Genomic DNA, 17,676 nt, shown 5'->3' with positions numbered 1-17,676 from the left:
TTGCTTTGTTTTTTACTTTTTTTGGAATAATTAACCTAACACTCGTGTTTTTGGACTGTGTGGGGGGGAGGGGGGGGGGCGCAGGTGTACCCGGAGAGAACCCACGCATGCACTGGGAGCACATGCAAACTCCATGCAGAGAGACCCCAGGCCAGGAAATTTGGCAGTGCGGCGCCGGGATGAAAGACCACAAACATCGAGTTGTAGTGCAAAACATTGAAGACGATCTTTATTGTTCACAGTTAAACACAAGCCACTGCTTTATGAACTTCCGTATTTTCTTCTCTGCCGTTTTGTCCCAGATTCTGCAGCTCCGCTCAGAGTCCCGGTTGTCGCGTGTTTGTGCTGATTGTACCTTCTGTTCGTGGTTTCCTGTTGTTACTACGGTTGGCATTTAAAGAGGATTGTTGAACATGCTTCAGACGGCGAGGCAGAAGGAAATGACAGCAGGAGTTCCCAGTGGACAACAGGCTTTACGCAACTTTCAGGATCAGTCGGGAGAGAATTAAAGAAAAACTAAAAGAGGGAGAGGCGGGAAACCCGTTGGACCAGACGTTTGGAATCGGCATTATTGTTTGCGTGGAGGAGTATAGAGATGTTAAGTACCCGGGAGTACAAAACAAAGCAGCTGAATGCGGGAAAAGTGGGATACAACTTTGTATATTCGGGATATTTTTGGCAACCTCTCCCTTCCTGGCAATTAAAGCTGGGAACGGGAACGTTTCAGATCAGCTCGTTAACACGGCTACATTTTGAGAGGAAGTCTGACAACGTTGGGAAAACCTTCGGACGGGACTCCCCAGGGCATAACGGCGCTCTCTGCGACGCGTCTTTTCCAGGTTCAACATTTCATCCTTAAAATATTCTGCCTGGTTTCACTGATTCTAATGTCTTTCATAGGAATGATTATTTTATCTTTTTTTTTTATTAATTCTCAAAAAGAAGACAGGAAGAAAGAGAAGCAGGGAAATCCTGTTGTCCACTCAGAGGAAAAAAATAAAATAAAAAATAACACTGAATGCCAAAAAGTTGCGGACGTGTGACTTTTTAGCGGATTTGTAGCTTTTCTCCGTGGTTCGGCTTTAGTCTCTCTCTCAGTGGTGTCCTTCGCCCCGGCTCAGTCCTGCGTCTTTAACTGTGCTCGTGATGCATTTCGTTGTAGTCCATGATCTTTAGCTGCTGCTGCCGCGGGCGGCCCATCCCTGCGGGGCCCTTACCGCCACCCGCCCCGGTCCCCGCCTTCCTGCGGGGGCTACCCTGGCCGGGGGGTCTCAGCCGGGGCTCGGACGGCGGATCCTTGGCGCACACAGTGACGGCAGCGGCGGGGGTTGAGCTCGGCTCCACGCACAGCTCCGTTTTCAGGCTGTGGGCGAGGCCGGCGAGGCGCGGCGGAGGCGGCTGCTCGTCGTCGCACTGGCTCTCGCTCTTGTTGCGGAACAGCTCGCGCGCCTTCATGCCCAGGAAGCTCTTGGCGCTGGGGTACGAGCCCACGGTGAGCGGCGCGTCTGAGGCCGGGTTGGCGTGGGGGCAGGACGGGGACGGCTCCATCAGCAGGGGCGGGGTCAGGTCCTGGCTGCCGTTCATGGAGGCGGCCGCCGGCTTGGAAGAGCTGCTTGCCTTGGCTTGGCCCGGCGATAAAGTGCTGCCGTTGGTCCCCCGAGGGGAATCGTGAGGCGGTCTGATGTCCGGCTCCTGGCGGGCGGGAAGTCCGTCGGCCACCGCGGCGCTGCAGGACAAAACCGAGAAGAATCTCAGGGTTCAGTTTTCACAAACAGCAAAAACAAGAAGAAATGTCCACAAAAAAACTCAAAAAGACTTTCTGGAAGATTATTTTGTTGAAGACTAAATCTATATATGAGGCAGAATTAAGAATCTGTTCTATTAATTTCTGGATTTTCCTTGTTCAGTTAGACTTAATGCGTAAATAAATAAGAAAGAAAGAAAGAAAGAAAGAAAGAAAGAAAGAAAGAAAGAAAGAAAGAAAGAAAGAAAGAAAGAAAGAAAAAAGAATGGGGAAAAAAAGAAAATTTTCTTTTTTAATTTCTTTAATTTAATTTCTGGATTTTCCTTGTTCAGTTAGACTTAATGTGTACATTTAGAAAGAAAGAAAGAAAGAAAGAAAGAAAGAAAGAAAGAAAGAAAGAAAGAAAGAAAGAAAGAACGAAAGAAAGAAAGAAAAGAAAAACAAAAACAAAAAAGTATAGAAAAGAAAAAAGAAATTAATAAATAAACAAAGAAAAAAAATATAAAGAAACAAAGAAAAAATATATAAAGAAACAAAGAAAGACAAAAGAAAGAAAAAAATAAACTAATAAAACCACAACAAAGAAAGAAAATAAGAAAGAAAAAACAAAGAAATAAAATGTTTCAAACAAAAAGTTTCCTAAACAGAAAGCTCCCTTCGTTAAAACTAACATAAACTGATGAACTGAGAGCCTTTTCCACTTAATTCGGCCTTAACGACACACGATGATGCTAAAGTGAACAACTTCCCTCCAACTGAATAAATTGTTCACTTATTACTGACTTGGTGGGTCACAATGCTAGAAATCCTCACTGCTGTATTTAACTGTTAATTAGACTATCCATTGTAGCAAAGCACTATAATATATGTCAATGACTTGCCGTAAGTGTTAAAAAAATAGATACATGTTTTTCTTTCACTGTGACATTAAATGAGACTAAACTTGCCTTGTTTCTGGTCAGTTTTAAGGTCATGTTTACCATCATAGCAGTGCATGAAAATCAGTAGCCATGGTGACTGCAGAGCTTCACTCACTGACGTAAGAAGCATGGGAGAAAATCTATTCTTCTTAAAAGCAGCTAAATGTATGGTTTGATTAGAGGACATCCCTCTAATAGGTTGTTTGTTTATTTTATTCTGAGCAAAGAAACAGAGGAGGCGGATGAGCATTATCTGCTCCTACTCTGGCATCAAAATAGTTGGTAGGGGGAAGTAAAGTGTAACTAAACCACAAATGTAAAAAGTTTTATTGCTGAAAAGCCGCATTAAAGCCGGCCGGACCTGGAGTCTGCAGCGGTGCGTGTGTCAGCTCTGCCCTCTGGTGGTGAACTGCTGCTGGTGGCGCCGGAGGGACCGGCAGGAGCCTCCATCTCCACTCGGCTGTAGAGCTGCAGGAGCTCTGTCTGCAGCAGCTGAGTGATTCTCCTCTGAGCCTGAAAGCGGCTGTCTGAGGCCTGCAGCTCCGCCCTGCGAAGAGAAACAGACGTGGAGGGAAGAAAGAGCAGAGGAGCAGCATATTCGTGAGATTTAAACATATCTAGATCAGCGGTGTCAAACTTGTTTCTATATTGGGCCACTTTGACATCATGAAGTCATTAAAAGGGCCGGTTGCACCTGTATAGATGATACTTTTGATTTGATAATTTAATTTCTGTTTATATTTTTAAAAAAAGCACAATAACATAAAAGTAGCACCTTAGGTCCAGTTTAAACAGTTTATATACATAAAAGTTGATATTGGGGTGAGTTACAATTTAAACTCATCATTCTGCATCACTGTTTCTCTTTCTGGACATTTCTGGGTTGTTTTAATGTGTTGTGAGAAAACTGACATCTAGTGGCAGGATGATGTTACTACAGGAGGCACAGCTTTAGCCACTTTACACACTTTAAAAGGATATATGTGTCTACTTTTATGACATGATATCCCTATTTGGCTCTGGAGGGCCGGATAAATTGCCTTGGCAGGCCGGATTCGGCCCGCGGGCCTTGAGTTTCACACGTGTGATCTCGATTATATGAAGCAGCTGACATCATACAAGGGATCAGACCAGTACTCACTTCGCTTGGCATTTCACATCCTCGAGAAACTTCTTCTGCTCCGCGATGAGGTGCTCCTTCTTGGAGAGGTGGGTCTCCAGCTCGGCGACTCTCTGTTGCGCCGCCTCCAGCTTCTGCCCCTGACCCAGCAGACTCTGCCTCAGCGTGTCCACTTCCTTCATGTGGGACGTCTGCAGCATCTGGGTCTCCTGGGAGGCGCAGCATGGCCCAGAAAAACAAAAACAAAACAAAAAAAAAAAAAACAGGATATGATATGAACTGTGTGTCAGAGTAAATGTTAAAGAGATTTTTCAAGCTGACGTGTCTTTTCCTGGGTGTGGTTTGACAGCAAACTCTCAATAACCACTTGAAAACATCCATGATGTTGCTTCAAAAGATTACAAAGAAAAAAAGGTGTTTGAAAACTGAAATCATGACCGAACGTGAGGTTAAAATCTTCTGCTTTAACACAGACGGGTAAATATTAATGCTAAAAACTGCCGTTATGTCCGAAAAGCACGCAACGTGACAATAAGCTCTAAGGTTGCTTCCGAAAAGTTCTTTAGCCAAGATGGCGTTGATAAGTGCAGTCAGTAAGGAAGGAGGCAGGAAAAGGAGCCTATATGCTTCCTATTATTGCTCCTACAGCATGGGGAGCTCGCAATCTCCCTCACTGGCGCTAAGGAGCCATAAGGAATCCCACAATCCTTTGCGTGACATGACCGATAAGCACAAACGACATGATGCGATATCATCTGTCCATTTAACGCTACAAATCGCTTTGATATTGGCACAAAAAAAACAAATAAGATTTTACTATTTTATTTCCAAGAAGAGATTTTAAACAGCATTCTTTTAATTTTAAAATAATAATAATAATAACAGTAGATCACCTGTCCACATTAGTCTCATGTTTTGTGAATTTCAATCTAAAAGGTGCATCTTAAAAATGCCGATATGGATCGATATTTTCATTTTGCATCGATCTAATTGGATCGTCAATCATCTGAACGTTATATCCATGTGGACTGATGTATTGTTACATCCCTGGTAATGACGTATGAGTTAAAGGCAGAGAGTCCAAAGCTCCTTTTCTACTGATGGTACAGTTCTTATTGTTCACCTCATGAAACGTCGAGGAACAGGAGCTAGGAGCTGGAATTAGAACATTTCGGACAGAACCTTACACTGATTTGCCAATTTTCCTTTGGCAACATCAGGCGTTGCCCCTATCTGGCAGGTATGTGGAAGGTGTGTGAACTGGATTACCACATTTTATGGACTACAAGTCACTCCGAAATATAAGTCGCATCAGTCAAAAATGCGTCATAAAGAGGAAAAAGCATATACAAGTCTCACCGCATCGTATTTCAGCATATCGGACCGTTATGCTGAAAATTTCAAACTTACGACTAAATTAGACCGTGAGCGTAACGGTGCTACGTGCTAAGCTAACAGTATGACACAAATGTTTCAGAGCAACATAAAGCTCACGCACATCAGCGAAGTTGTAAACCGCCTGGAAAATAGAGCTGTAAGCTAGCGCTAGCTATAGTTAGCTTCAGAGACAGCCCAATAACAGGGTTCTGTCGCGGTCTGGATGCTTTGAGCTGCACCACGCAACGCTCTGCTGCGTGAATGCAGACTGAAACAGTGAAAAAAGATACAACCATTTGTTTAGTCTTTGTTGTCTATAAGTTAATGTTTCAATTAATCTTGAAGTGGCACAGGAGAAGGATAGTTTTCACAAGCCTAGAGAGCCCTCTTGTGGCTATAGACGGTAATGTTATCTCCTTGGTTCATGTTGGTCAGCATGATTTACCATTTAAATTTTATGTATAAGTCATATGATCAGCCAAACTATGAAAAAAAGTGTGACTTATAGTGTGAAAAACACATGTTAATACCACATGTTTAGTAGCTCTTACATACCTGAAACCTGCAGGCTAGTTTTCAGGATCTTCCAATATTCACAAGCTACTTTCCCCAGAGGTTTCCAGCTAAGTTCCCAGAGCTTATACAGGCTACTTTGCTCCAAATTTACAGTCTAGATTCCAAGAACCAGCTAAATTACAGGATTTCCCAAGTGTACAGGTTTCAATTTGAGAATTTACAAGCCAGATTTCACATCATAGAGGCTGTTTTTCCCTTCATCCTATGTTCCAGAACATACAGATAACATCCTGAAATGTGTAAGGCAGCTTTCCCAGACCTCATATGTTACTTTGATATATTTACAGGAAATGTTTGTTGAATTTACAGGCAACCTGTATTTTATTTGAAGTTTAAGTGACGGGAAAAACAAGCTAACACTAAAGATTACAATTATTTTGTGTCAGAGTTTGATTTCTGGTTTCTGAAAGGCAAAACCAGCTAAGAACATTTCACTTTGCAAAATTGTATTTATCTATAATGAATAATATTTGAGCTAATTTAATAAAATACTGCACTTTGACTGGAAATACCTGAAGTGAAAAGTAAAATAAAACATGTATTTACCCCACTTCTGACAGACAGACAGTGCTTTCCAGCATACCTTTGTGTTACTCATCCCTGCATGCTGGGATTCCTGCATGGACAGCTTATGCGCCTCCCCCAGGAGCAGCAGCTGCTTGTTCAGGAAGCTCATCTGCTGCTGGGTGCCCTCGCTGTTGCTCAGCTGAAGAACGAAGGAGACAAACCAATAACATCGAAGGACAAACAAGCAATTAGGCCACAAATAAAAAGCTGCCAAACGGAACCGAGGAGCGTGTCAACTGTACGGATGAGAACATAACTCAGGCTTTCGCTCCATTCATCAACATTTCAGCAAAGAAGTCAACCTGATACCGCCGTGAATGGATGGAGACCAACCTTCAGACAGCGCAGTGGAACGGGGAAACATACATATTTTTAAATCTGTCGTCTTCCCAGACCAGAAAAATGTGCCGTCGGCAGCGAAACTGGAGATCCGTTTTTTTTTTTTTTTTTTTTGCTGCTTTTAAAGCAGAAATCAACCAGCTTCCCCTGTCTTCACTGGTTACTTGTTAACGGTTTGTGAAGCTCAGAAATGTGACGTTTATCCAACAGAATAAACTCCATTTTACTACGAATGGACCCATTTGTAAGGCCGTCTAAAACAGGGAACATTTGTTCACAAGCTGGGGAAGATTCTCAGTCATCCAGGTCATGGTCATTCCAAAAGAGCTAAAAAAACAAAATATATGGACTTTTTTTTAAGTTTGATGACATTTCGCTTTGCTTTGTGTGTCATCTTAAGCTATTCCAAGGCCTCTGTTGGGCAGTACAATAAAGCGTGGAACTCCACACTACTCCAGACTTTTTGAATTGAGAAAGCTTTCAGGATAGGAAGTGAAACGTCTTCAAACTTCGAAAAAAAAGTCCAATTGTTTTGTTTTTTAAGTTTTTTTAGCTCTTTACGAACAATACATGTTGGCCTGGAACATTTACTCAGGGTATTACTATGATCTCCAGTCATTTTAGCTCATCTTAAGTCAAATTGAGTTACTGTAGGGATTCTTCACACATTAAGTCAGACAAATGGGACCAAACTAAGCGTCTGCAACTCTACCTTGATGGTCATCTGGTTGAGAAGGTGCCCCGTGTGGCAGACTTTGTTGTTAGCCCTCTGAAGCTCCGCCTCCAGGTCGTCCATCCTCTTCTGACACTCCTGTAACTTGCTCTGTGGAAACCGTTCAGATGAAGACCGTCAGAAATCAGGGGTGGCGACGGAACGCGGCGATGCGGCTGACGTTCTGCAGGTGAGCACCTGAAGCTCCTGGTTCTTGGTGTAGTAGTCGTCCCGGCTCTGCTGCAGCTGCCGGATCTGACTGTGCAGCCGGGTCACCACCGTCTCGCGGTCGTCCCACAGCTGCCGGTACCGCTGCTGTTCCACCTGCAGGCTGTCCCTCAGGGACGCGATGTCCACGCTCTGCAGGTTCAGCTGATCCTTCTGCACCCGAGAAGCAAGGACAGGACGTCCAGGCAGAGAACAAACACTGTGGTTACAACAACTGAGTGGTTTGGCTGGGATTGTTCACTATCAGTTCCAGACGCAGGTTTCCAGAAAGATTGGACCTTTATGCTGATTTAAAACTATGAAATACAAAAGTTCACCATGCAGATATTTCTACAGATCACAGGCTTTACACACGAGACCTGGGAGGGAAAAAAGCAGAAACTACAAGGAAGTTAAGGTTAAAAACAAGGACATAAGGTTGGAAAGAGGAGAGGTGGCACACGAGGAAGGATAGAAAGGAGGGAAGGGCAAAACAAAGGAAAGGAAGGAAGGATGTCAGCAAAGAAGCGCGGATAAGAAGAAGGAAGGACGGACGGGATGGAGTAAGAAAAGCAAGACGGACTGACAGAGAACGAAGAAAGGACAAGGACATAAAAAGGGGTACAGAGGTAGGAAACGGAAAGAAGGACAGAAGGAAGAAATGACAGGGATGAAAGAGTAAAAGGAAGAACGAAAGGAAGATCACAAGGATGCATAAAAGAAAAAAGAAAGCAAGGATGAAAACAAGGGAGGAAGGACACAGGGAGGAAAAGTAAGGAAGAAGGGAAAAAAGGAAAGGTAAAAAAAAGAAGGACAAAAGGAAAGAAGAAACTGAAGGATGGAGGAAGAATAAAGGATGGACACAAGGAAGGAAAGAAGGCCGGAAGAACATAAGAGAGGGAGGTAGAAAGGAATGAAGGTTGCAAGGATGTATAAAAGGAGAAAAGAAAGCAAGGACACAACAAAGGAAAGAAGGGAGGAAGGACGCTTCTATGCTGCATCCTTCCTTGTTACCGGGCCTTTTCAAAACATATATTTTAAGTGCAGCCCTGCCCATTTTATGCTGTTGCTTAGCAACTTATTTCTAGATACAGACACACAAACACTGAATTCAAACTTAACCCTTTATTCAACCAACTTTTTACCAAAATTGCAAGTTTTAAAAAAAGCAAAAATAACGCATGCTCTCTGAACTCTCTGGAGGGGGCGGAGCTTGGTTTCTGGGTGTGCGTTGTGATTGGTTGGTAGGATGTAATGACTGTAATATTAACCTACATGGCTAGAATGCTAAAAGGAAGGAAAACTATTATTCTATTAAACTTTTTATTGACCCTTTTTTTCTATCATCGATATACTTCTATCGATCGATTATATATTGTTATTGAATTATCATCCAGTCCTAATCAGAATATGCCTTGAAAATACTTCACTCAGATAGACAAAAACAACCAATCACAGCCACCAAATCAAACGACAGCAACAAACGGCAGAAATTACAAAACAAAATGGCAGGATTTTTAAAAAAAAAGTTCATAATTAAATAAACTCTTGGGCGTTTTAGCCTAAGAATATTTATTTTAACCCTAACCCTAAAATTTATTGAGCAACTAACGTGTGAAAAATGCTTTTGTTTGCTTTTTTCCCCCCGGATTATTTTTTTTGTCTTCCAGCTTCAGAGAGGTGATGCCAAACTTTCTTTGGTTTCTACCAAAGGAATAACCATTCTATATCCAGAATATATATATTACTGTACACTTTGGGCGATAGACCCACATGAAAACATTCACAGACTTCATCTGAAGAGTATTTCTCTCACATAAGTCCAGCATTTCAACGTCATACTGACCCCTACAGATTACTTAAATTCACATGCAGTTTTTTCCCTGACTGTTTAACTAAAGTTTCTTGTTTCTAAGGAAGGCAGCTCCGGTGAAACTTGCCATTGCGTTGTTCTGCTCCTCCAGCGCCGTGGCGTTGATGATGCGTCGGAGGAGGCGTCGGTTGCGCACGGCGTGCTGCTCCCTCTTGTAGCGCTCGTACAGCAGCTGGTTGTGCAGCAGGAGCAGCTGGCTGCGGAGCGTGTGGAGCTCGTCCAGAGGAGCCGAGCCTGAGGAAAGGCAGGGAGCGCACGTTCGTTACGATTCAAAGAAGCGGACGGCAGACGTTGCAGGTGAGGAGGCTGAAGGAGCTTTGCTGCCTAAAACATGAAAGAGTTTTCTTCTAAAATGTGACGTAGTCTGGGTTGCTTGCTTTTAGACACTTCGTTGCCTGTTCTTCCTCTGCTGATGGATGTTACCTCATATTGAGCAGCTTTTCTCCTTCAGATGAACTGCTGTATTTTTCGGACTATAAGGCACACTTAAAATCCTTAAATCTTTTACATTTTCTGTGGTACAATGCGCTCAAAAATCTGTTAAAATGTTTAAGTACAACTTTGGTTAGCAATGAAGCCGCTCCACTTAATGGATATTCTGAGCATTACGGTACACTGAGTCACTACCTGATAGGACCCCTGAGCTGTCTACAAGACTGCCTGACTGTAATGTAGAAACTAGAAGTGTATTCATGTACAGGCCCCCACATACTCGGGTGTAGTTCACTCCACGGAGGTCCGCATACAGGTATGCGTTACTCTATAAACTTCTTGGCACCAAGAAGTCTTCGCATCGAACTGTTTCATATGTCACACTGAGCTTGAGTATGCGCACAGTGCGGCCGAGTACGCGCTACCAGCAATGATCCTAGTATGTTTATTCAATGTAAAAGTTTATTTTGGCCTTATGTTAGAAATAGGGCAGTGTAGTCCAGCTACTCTGTCCTCCTGACAGAGACGGATAGAGAGCTGTGGACTTTAAGGAGTGATATTACTCACTTGGGAAGAATATTGGGTGCACCTTATAATCCGAAAAATACGGTATATGAGCCCGAAGACAGAAACCTTCAAAGCATGTGTCCCTTTTTTCTTGGGTTTCTGATAGAAAAGGTGGTCCTGTTATAGTTTTGCCATTCTTAAACCATCCAATCAACGGCACAGATGCAACTCTACCAAAACCCGCCCATCCGCCTCACAGTAAACTGACAGAACACGTAAAGAAAGCAGTGAGGAGAGCCACAGCTCATTTATCAAAGCGTGGCCAGAGTAAAAGTCATTGTTAGACAAACTTCCAAAAAAGCCTGATTTGGGGACGCAGCCAACATGTTTTCTGGTCAAAATGTCATTAAAATTTAACTTTGTGCCATGCATGCAAAGCCCTCTGTGGGTTGCAAGACCAACGCCTGTAACCACCCTGAACGCACCACGCAACATAGCGGCGGCACTATCCTGCTGTGGGGATGTTGACAGGAAGATGGCTGGAGCCAACTTCAAATGGCTCGAGGTTCGTCTTTCAGCAGGATAACGACCCTAAACACGCAGCGGAGTCATGTGAATGGCCTAGTCAAAGTCCAGACCTAGACATGTTAGGGAATCTGTGGGAAGACTCGATCATCTCACACCAATATGATGGAGCTTCATCTTTGCTGCAAAGAGGAATGGACAAATTTTCCTGTCTCTGGCGGCACAAGGCAGGTAGAGACACGGACGGAAAGGTTTAGTGGGTGGGAATACTTTTGCGGGGCTCGGGACGTCCTGAAACGGCTTCTCAAGTGCAGGCCTGCAGTGACGGGAGCAGATTTGCTTAGGTGCAACAGAAATGCCGTGACTTCCATCAGGAAGCCCAGTGGGGATCATTCAATTGCAGAGGCGTAATTGCACACTGGCAGAGGTTCGGCCTATCTGTCCACTTTGTCGAGGGCTGCAGCTGCAGAAAATTAGATTCTTGTGGCCTGGCATCCAAACAAAAGCAGAGTCATCTGAACTGTGGGAACGTTGTTTTGATAAACCTCGGCTGAAAGAAGGAAAAAAAAAAAAAACTCCCTGTCCAACTTGGCAACACTTTAACACACGGCTCATGTCTCGGAGCATGTGACGGATCCCCGCTCCTCCTCGCATACTTCAGACGGCTTTAACAGGCACAGCGAGATCCTTGAGCAGAAAGCCTGGGGTCCGGCTCATAAAAATCCTGATTTTTGTTCCGGTCAGAGAAGGTGCTTCACCTCCGTGTAGCTTTGAGGCTTCATGCAGAGCTACTGTCTTCTTTCCTTTTAGCTTTTCTTTCCCTCAGCACCTCCAGCAGGAGGAATCTGACCAACGGACGGCGTCAACAACCCGTCACAATGCATTAGGAGCTTTCCTGCCGACGCTTTAACATCAACGTCGCCGCTTTCTAAAGAGATCAACTCCGCCGATCACACTTCACGTCCACGCATTCCCAGTAAAAATTATCAAAAAGACCCAAGGCAGCCTTTTTTTACAAGGTGCTGAGGTTAGATTATTAAAATAAGAAGTTGAAATAAGAAGTGAAACTGGTTCATTACACACAGAGTGGTTTAGCCTTACAGCCACTGATGCCTTCCACGAGGAGGGTAAGTTGCTGAAGGTGACGCTTAAAGACGCGGGCTGTGTCAAAGCAGAGGAAAGTTGAGTGGAAGGAAAAAGTGTGGATGAAAAAGATGCACACTCTAGGTGTGAATTTTGGGAACATCGTTCTTCCCTGTGCTTACAGCATGATCAGATCGATGGTAACAGTTTGATTGACCATCAAACTGGCCCGATCTGAACCCCATAGAATACATACGGAGTATTGTGAAGAATACGGCTGGGCAAAATGGCTTAAAAATAAAATCTCCCACTTTAACATACTAAGTCTGATTACATAGACTTTTTTCCCCCTCCTTTTGATTTCACAAAAAGAAATTTTAAGAATTTATTTTATGTCAAGCATTTCATCTGGGAGTTGGCCTGAATTCAAAGTGCGACTAAATACAAGCCGTTAAATATGCTTATAAAACAAGATGGCGGATGGTAAAATGTGTGATTAGCTAGCTGATGATTTAGAGCCGTTTCTTTTCCAGCAGGTTCCCACCTGTCAGTGAGAACACAGAGGGACTGTGATGCTGCATCCTGGAGGCCGCCTGATTGGAGCAGCTCAACCTCAGTGTCACATATAAAAACAGTTTGATGTGAAGACTTTTTGGTGCCAAGAAGTTTATAGAGTGACACATAGCTGTATGCGGACCTCCGTGGAGTGATCTACACCCGATTATGTGGGGGCCTTCACATGAATACACTTCTAGCTTAGATATTACAGTCAGGCAGTATTGTAGACAGCTCAGGGGTCCTATCAGGTAGTGACAGTGTACCGTAATGCTCAGAATATACATTGAGCGGAGCGGCTTCGTTGCTAATCAGAGTCGTACTTACACATATTAACAGATTTTTGAGCACATTTGAGCGCAATCATATATAAGGTGCACCATCAATTTTTGAGTAAATGTAAGGATTTTAAGCGTCCTTTCTAGTCCGAAAATATGGTAACTTCAAACTAACTTAAAAAAACAAGTAAATTAAAGTGCCTCACATTATGGTTAAAAAAGTTTCCTCTTTACAATATATTTTCCTAAGCGTATATTCAGCATTGCGGTTGTTCTCTTCATGGAAGCCCAGTGAGTGCATTGGCAAAATAAAATCCAGATTTTCCAAAATTTAAATCTTAATAAATTGTAAATTGGAATTAACCAATTAAATCAAATTTATCTCATGAGGGAGATGACGGACACCAGAGTCAAACGCAAATGAGCTGAAGGCTGGTGTGGAAGCGGTCTGGATACCTCAGCGGACCCACAGGCAGCTCTCCTCCATGCCACGCTGCACAGTCATTGATGCAAAATGAACCTCAACCAAGAACCGACGGCACATCCTGCACCGCACATGCACTCGTTTTTCAGGAGGCAGGCATTTCTGTGTTAAACATCCCTGTTTTATTGGCCTCATGCAGTTTCCTAACAGGCTGAGAAACCGTTTGGGCTTTTGTTAGCTCCAAGTTCTTATTGTCAAAACTCAACATAAAACAGTCAAAGTTTCACCTTTCAAGTTGATTTATAGAATTTTTTTTTTATTCTAAACATTGTGCATTTTTGGATTTTCTGTGATGTCTGTCTTTTCTGTTTTAGGAAAGCTTGACACCAAAAGGACGATGAGTCTAACCTGACAAACTTCAAGGTTTCAAATCTTTTCATTCTGTCTGAAAGAAGAATCAGTTTTGCCTTTAGGTTATTTGTGATCCGTCCAGTCAATTCAATTCAATTTTATTTATATAGCGCCAATTCATGAAACATGTCATCTCGAGGCACTTTACAAAGTCGAAATCAGGATCTGTTTAAGAGGCGCCGCAACAACAGAGCTCCAAGCGGTGACTCTTAACCCACTTTATGATCTTTTGAACGGCTGCCACCAGGACCTGAGCGCTTCACAGCTTTCTGTGGCAAGCTGTGAAGCGCTCTGCCGGTTCCCGTTAAACTGCCTGGATTACCTTCACATATTTGGATCTATTTGATCATTTTTAACATCCGCCAAAGATCCCAGAGAATCGCCCTCATTTCGCAGCGCCTTACCTCCGAAGTGTGTCCAGTCAGCTGACTTACTTGGCAAAGGTAATCTGTAAGAGAAGAGGGGAAAAAAAAGAAAAAAGAAAATCTGGATCAGTTTTGAATTTGATGTAATCCTTTCCTTCAGTTTACATTCAACACAAAGGGAATTAGGGCTGTGCATAAAAATCGATACAAAGATTAATATTGATGTTTTTAAAAACGACTTAATATTGATAGTCTGGTTTTCAATATCAATATACCTCCCAGCCCCTAGGGGGCGTTATTACAGCGCACCGTTACTGTTCACAGCGAGGAAGAGCAAGTGAGACGAAATTGCAGAATGGCCAACAGAATTTTAGAAACACCTTCGTCCCTAAAATCAGACGTTTGGGCACATTTTTGGTTTCTGTGATACATTAAAGGCATTGAACCAAATGCACTTTATTTTCCTGTTAATACATCAGTGTTCAATAAATTTAACATAAAAATAATATTTGGCTGGTTTTGTTGATTGAATAACTTTGAGGATTAATTTGAAAGTAATAAATATCGATATTGGAGTCAAATAAAATTAAGCTGAGCTATGTATTGAGAATCGTATCGAATTGGATCATCCTAGATGATACCCAGCCCTACCGGGAACCAAACTAAACACACCCAGTAATCCCTGATTTAAGGCAGTGGAGGCACAGACTGAAACAGAGTAATGGTAAGTGTGTTTATTTTACAGACTTTATTTGTCACTACCTCCTGTGGTGAATCAACTAACGGTGTCTTTCATAGGCGTAACTTCCTTAAGGACTGGTATGGACATGTCCCCACCAATCTTGACCGGTAGGGGGACAGTCCCCACCAATATTTTGTACACGTATTTTACTTTCGGTGCTGTGTATATCTGATTAAAACTCCATTCAGGCCGCTCCTCAGAAAGAAAATAAAAAAGTTCTCCCCGCTGTTCACCGTCCACAAACCCCGACAAAAAAAAAAAAAAAAAAACTCCGCCGCTCCTCAGAAAAAAAAAAAAAATCTGTTGCCTCTCGCTTTCTCCCCATCACCCCCTACGCCCCCCCTCTCCTGACGCTTCCTTTCAAAAGCCCCCGCTATTGCTACTCCCACCATTTGATGTGATCGACAGGAGGAGAGATAGCAACACAGCGGTGTTCATTAAATTTAACCGGTAGCTAACCTATTGGACTCAGGGTTGGCAAAAAATGCCACCGAAAAAGCTGCCTGACATCCGGAGCTTTTTCTCCAAACAGCAGCAACGTGTAAGTTTTTTTGGGCGAATTAAAATGAGTAGGAAAACATGACAGCATTTAATGCAGGCTATTCTTCTTTCTAACAGGGAACAAATATAATTCAGATCGCTTCCTCGGTGGAAGATGCTACGGGTTTTCAGCACTGAGTTATATTATACACTGGAGTGCTAATCACCGTCTGTTTAAACGAGTTGCTTTGAAGCCACCAGCCGCCATATTGGTACTCCCTATTTCCCCCCGGTAACTAGGGAATATGTGCGCTACAGCATCGAATAACGAGGATTTTCTCATGTTCAGGGGGGGCTTAAGACTTTTAAAATGTCAAATGCCATATACTTTTATGTTATGTTCTAAAAATATCAAGTACTGAGTAAGTCATGTGCTGAAATATTTAGCATTTTATTCATTAAATATATATTTATAACATTTATAAATATATAAATAACAATATACAAAAACATATTTATACATATATACATACTTATATACATATATATTTTTAATATGAATAACATGTAAAATGTTTCAGCACCTAATTTCCTAGTAGTTGATAGTGTTAGTACATCCACTGACTGTAGAATTACCTATGAAACGTTTTCCCACAGCCAGAAAACTGCTTGTTGTTGCAACCAAATCCTGTGGGATTCTGTGAGAGTAGGGAGTAGCAAGATGGCGGCCAGTGACTTCAGTTTTTCGGTAAAATCAGCACTCCAGTGTATTATATAGCTCAGTGGTTTTCAGGTAAAATGCAAACAGTGTTGCGAAAATAATCTTAATGAGATGTGTGAGATAAAGGAATAAAGGACAGTTTAAGGTTCTATTGTTGTATATGTGTCATTCAGCAGGCCACAAGCTGCTAACCGATTCAGGGATAGCAGTGGACTCAGACTTGCAGGTGAGGGAGACTTATTGAAATATTAAGACCTAATTTTACTCAGGAGAGACTTAATGTAGTAAAAGAATAGAGAATAGAGTAAAAAATAAGTGAATACCTTATTTAAAATATAACTGAACCGTTGGAAAAAAAACTCAAACCACTTTTTCCCGCCCTGTTATGTCAGCTACACTACATTCAGTATCGTTACCATAGAAACAGACAACAGCGCCAATATATCAGAATTATACTAAAAGACACGCAAATAATTTCCCACATAAAAAACAGGACTTTCAGTCCATTACAGTTTTCCGTTTTTAGAGGGTCGTTTATTTTGCGTTTATTAAGTGATGGCTGTGGTATATTAGCTTTCACTGCTATAAGCTTTCGCAGCAGTGATTGATTAATTTAAACACCTGCTCTACTGAACGTCTATCGGAGTTGGTGTTTAGGTTGAACATAAAGAACACCTTTTATTTGAAGCTTCTTGTACTGTTTTAATTCCCGGCTTCACTTAATTAAAACTTTTTCCTGACCTTGTTATCTAGTTGTCATAGTGTTGACATTCAGTAGCAAGCACTGCGCCCCTTTTTCTTTTATATGTCCACGTACATTTAAGATTTAGCGTGTTATGTTGACAACTCATGAGCAAGCTGCTTTTTGCAATCTAGCAGGAAGGTAAGGATAGGATCTTGCAGGTGTGACGTCACGCTGCAGGGGGTCCAACAATGACTCAAGTAAGGCTTAACAATGCTGCTGTGTGCCATGTCCACCAAACAAAACTAGACAATTTAGACATTGATCAAATATGTCAGCAGTTTGTGTCAGTGAGTGACAGAAGAAGACAGGTGTTTGGCACTTTTAAATGAGTCTGTGCTGGGGCTTCTTTCAAAGTTTAGGTTTAATGTCAAAATCTCAGATGGAAGGCAGGGGTATAAAGCTGTTAATATTGAATCTGTTTTCCTGTTCAGAGTTTGTTAGTTTCTGATGTAGAAAGCTTTGATTGTTTTGGGTTTTTGGTTGTTTGTCTCTTGTATCGGCTTATATTTGGGGAAACTTGTTAAGTTTAGATTTATGTGATATTTTTGCACAAAATATATTAATGAATATTGTAATCCTTTCCAACAACAAAAAAAATGCGTCGCGCAGGTAGCTCCCTTTCCCTATGAGCCGTCCCCACCAACTTTCAACACAAAGTTACACCCTTGGTGTCTTTACATTATGAGGACCTTCGTCTCTCTACCCTCGTTAGGACAGACCCACTGGTCTCGTGGCTTGGCGGGATGGTTGGTTGGAGCTGTTGTGTTCAGGGGGGAAAAGCTCTGCATGGATAGTGATGACTGTGCGTGTTAGCAGGAGGACTATCTATTTATTTATTTTTGGTAGAACAACCAGAGCTAACATACTGCTGCCAGAGCAGGACAGACGAAAAAAGTCTTGAATATAACTCTATTCTAAGGAGGTGTGTGATAACTGGCGATGGGAAGTCAAACTAATTCTGTTTAACTTTCAA

At 42.4% G+C, this 17,676-nt stretch overlaps 1 protein-coding gene across 1 annotated transcript in view; it reads right to left on the bottom strand.

The window, feature by feature from the left end:
* Nucleotides 1-201: 201 nt before the first annotated feature.
* The window catches only part of tsc1b (TSC complex subunit 1b), a 39,655-nt gene continuing 22,180 nt past the window's right edge, over nt 202-17,676 (bottom strand). Inside the window, exons 15-22 of the mRNA XM_012864194.3 lie at nt 14,055-14,098; nt 9,503-9,669; nt 7,554-7,736; nt 7,356-7,466; nt 6,321-6,443; nt 3,806-3,993; nt 3,026-3,211; nt 202-1,726 (exon numbers count right to left, since the gene is read on the bottom strand). Coding sequence (XP_012719648.2) covers nt 1,132-1,726; nt 3,026-3,211; nt 3,806-3,993; nt 6,321-6,443; nt 7,356-7,466; nt 7,554-7,736; nt 9,503-9,669; nt 14,055-14,098 — 1,597 coding nt within the window. The 3' untranslated portion in view covers nt 202-1,131. The remainder of the gene's footprint in view (nt 1,727-3,025; nt 3,212-3,805; nt 3,994-6,320; nt 6,444-7,355; nt 7,467-7,553; nt 7,737-9,502; nt 9,670-14,054; nt 14,099-17,676) is intronic.

This window comes from Fundulus heteroclitus, chromosome 8 (genome assembly GCF_011125445.2).
Source record: "Fundulus heteroclitus isolate FHET01 chromosome 8, MU-UCD_Fhet_4.1, whole genome shotgun sequence".
Classification (NCBI taxonomy): domain Eukaryota; kingdom Metazoa; phylum Chordata; class Actinopteri; order Cyprinodontiformes; family Fundulidae; genus Fundulus; species Fundulus heteroclitus.
The sequence above is the reverse complement of the archived record's forward strand: the minus strand, read 5'-3'. Positions and strand labels throughout refer to the sequence as shown.